The 3,326-nt window shown below is 49.8% G+C and overlaps 1 protein-coding gene across 1 annotated transcript in view; it reads left to right on the top strand.

The window, feature by feature from the left end:
* Positions 1-199: 199 nt before the first annotated feature.
* The window catches only part of HSPA5 (heat shock 70kDa protein 5 (glucose-regulated protein, 78kDa)), a 7,794-nt gene continuing 4,667 nt past the window's right edge, over positions 200-3,326 (top strand). The window contains exons 1-2 of the mRNA XM_009892367.1: positions 200-309; positions 429-481. Coding sequence (XP_009890669.1) covers positions 200-309; positions 429-481 — 163 coding nt within the window. The remainder of the gene's footprint in view (positions 310-428; positions 482-3,326) is intronic.

Raw genomic sequence — 3,326 nt, 5'->3', positions numbered from 1 at the left:
TCGGCCCCCGCTCCGCCCGGCCCCGGCCCATGCCCTCCCCTCAGGAGCACCCCCCCACTTCCCGCCCTGAGGGAAGAGCCATATTGAGGGGGTTTTGATGTCGGTTTAGTGTTTTGTGAGGGGGATAACTGGGCATTGGGCAAGCTCTTGGCCGTGTGGCAGTTTAGACAGCCGGCACTTATCTATAGGACACCTCTATATGGTGCGTTTCACCTCCAGACAGACACGTAAGATCTACGAGTGTCGGCCATTACAGCGGGCCAAAAAGCACGGCGAAAGCGGGTACGGCGAGGGCAAAAACATGGTTCCGTATGGAGCAATCTAGCCTAGGAAACGGCAATTGCTTCATCATAAATAGATCACTTCAGCCTAAGACACGATTAATGCAACGCAGTCACAATGATTTTCACTTTGCCCCTCTTTTCGAGATTCTCAGAAAACGTCCTTCTCTCGCTGGCACAGGACAGGCGCTGGTACAACCGTACAGTTTGAAATGAGAGGCTCAGACTGACAGACGAACGCGGTAAGGTCACGGTGCGACTGATCTGCAGGGACGGGGATGGAGTCCAATGACATGGGATCGCTCCTCATAACACACTTCAGTCAAATATTAAGCCCGGTAGAAATATGAGGGAAAACAAAGTAGTAGAACATAATTTGCTACGTGAAAATCTGTCCCAGCAGAAGATTTAAGAAGGCTGAGGGGGGGAAAAGATAGTTGGAGACACATAAGTACCATTTACAGTTGGGGAGGGATGCTTTGGCACATTGCACATTAGCAACGGGCCAAGGCTCCGGATGTCACCCAGCGCTGCCAGCCCCCCGGGACAGAGGTGTTCCCAGGCTCTCTGTGAAGAAGAAGGGCACAGTATCCAGGTGTGGTGGTGATTTCAGTGGGAAATGGACACCTGAGCCACCAGAGCTGCTTGCTTTTGATGCCCAAGTTATCTGCAAAGCTCTTCCCAACAGGCAACTCAAAACAAAAGCCAAATGTTTACACTTTCTATCTCTCACTCTTCAAAATATTGTCTACGTACCTTTTTTTCAACTGACACAGTTACTGCCCTGAATTCTCTTCTCTGATAAAAGAGAATGTGTTACGTAATTGAATTTTTAATATCCAAATAACGTTCTAGAAACAACTACGTCAAACTGAAATATAACAAAAAAAATGTTCATCAAGGCCAAACACACAAGGCGCCAGCAAACTGTTACGTCTGGTACCACACAGCCAGCTGTCAGGCTGTGTTCCCGTATTCCCAACAGCAAGGCGGAATACCGGCTGCATTTACCACAGCACTCCCCCCAGAGAACAGAGGAAAATGAGCCCAGGGCCTAGAAGCATGAAACTGCCCTGTCCCCCGCCTTGTCTGCATGAGGTTGCCTGAGAAGAAATAAAACACTTACATTATTTACAGTTCTCAGGACACAAAGCTATACTTGGAGATAATTCTCTTCCAAGGAATAAGCTCAATAATTTGCATCAGACACTTCTGAATTTTCAAAAGGAGAAGGTCAAATCAATGGGAATGCAATGCAGATATAAATCGATTTAAAAAACCCACACAACTCAAACAGATATAAAGGACACAAAAGACAATTTGAAATAAAAGAAATAGTATCAAGATCAAAATGGCATTTTCAGACATGTGTTGAGCAACAACAAAGTGTTTTGACAACATCTCACTTCGTAATCATAAGAAATCCAGGCCGCTGGGCCAGGCCCCACTGGCACAAGAGGTAACTTTTTAGAAGTCACTTACACTTGCAGAATGGTGCCTGAATACAACAGTGTCTTTCTCTATTTGTAACCACTTTTTAATAGTGCAATTACCTGAAATTATTATTGTCAGATCTCAGATCTGATACCATCCAAAGGTGAATTAACAACTTTTAATTTCTCATCTTACATCACTCTTCAATCACTCAAAACTTTCATTTTTAATTTGGAGTTCTGTAGTTATAAGTCGTGCTTTAAAATGTGATTTTAAATATAAGCAGGTAGATACACACGTATCTATCTATATATCATACATACATCAGCATACATACGTATGCCTGATCTGCAGATGTGTAAGCCAACGGATAGCAGAGATGCAACCAGGCCTGTGACCTGCACAACGCAGAGGTGAGCAGGGTGGATCTACACTCCTCAGGGCTGTGCCTTCACCCTCCTGGGGAGTTTCCCATCCCAAGAAGCCAAGGGGCTGATGTAACCCTGTGTAGTGGGTTACATCTGCGTGAGGACATGGTGATTCAGTGTCCAGACATCACGGTTCAGAAAGTGGCAAGTGCCTTCCTTGAGAGACATGCTGGCTCTCTGGTTTGGGCCAGAGTGAAGCACAGCACCCCTGCCCAGGGACTGGCCCCAGACAGGCTCCGCACCCTGTGGTGCATGTGGGGACACCCATGTCTCCTCAGGGCTGGCCACCCACATGATCGCTTTGTCCCTAGTGCTTCTGCAGTGCTCAGGGACAGGAGCTAACAGCGTCTGTCTGTGGGCTTAGGAGCCCCACTGCGCCAGGCGCTACTTGGCTGCAAAGAATCATAAAATGGTTAGAGCTGGAAGGGACCTCAAAGCTCATCTAGTTCCAACCCCCTGTCCTGGGCTGGGGCACCTTCCACTAGACCAGGTTGCTCCAAGCCCCATCCAGCCTGGTCTTGAACACCTCCAGGGATGGGGCAGCCACAGCTTCTCTGGGAAACCTGGGCTAGTGCCTCACCACGCTCACAGTCAAGATTTTTTCCTGATATCTCATCTAAATCTCCCCTCTTTCAGTTTAAAACCATTCCCCCTCATCCTATGGCTCCCCTCCCTGATCAAGGCTCTAAGATCTCCCCCGAGCCTTCTCTTCTCCAGGCTGAACCCCCCCAACTCTCCCAGCCTGTCCTCCCAGCAGAGGGGCTCCAGCCCTCCCAGCATCTCCGTGCCCTCCTCTGGCCCCACTCCAACAGCTCCGTGTCCTTCTGCTGTTGCGCCCCACCGAGCTGAAGGCAGCGCTGCAGGGGGGTCTCCCCAGAGCACAGGAGAGGGAGAGAATCCCCTCCCTCACCCTGCTGGCCATATGCAGCCCAGGATAGGGGTGGCTTTCTGGGCTGCCAGTGCACACTGACGGCTTACGTTGAGCTTCTCATCCACCAACACTCCCAAGACCTTCTCCTCAGGGCTGCTCTCCATCCATTCTCTGCCCAGCCTGGAGTTGTGCTTGGAATTGCCCTGACACACGTGCAGGACCTTGCCCTTAGCCTTGTTGAACTTCTTGAGGTTCGCACAGGCCCACCAGAGGAATGTGTCTGCACGGCCCGGGCCAGTCCCGGGCCAGGTC

Source organism: Charadrius vociferus, unplaced genomic scaffold (genome assembly GCF_000708025.1).
Source record: "Charadrius vociferus isolate BGI_N301 unplaced genomic scaffold, ASM70802v2 scaffold549, whole genome shotgun sequence".
Classification (NCBI taxonomy): Eukaryota; Metazoa; Chordata; class Aves; order Charadriiformes; family Charadriidae; genus Charadrius; species Charadrius vociferus.
Note: the sequence above shows the minus strand (reverse complement) of the source record. Positions and strands in the feature narration are given on the sequence as shown.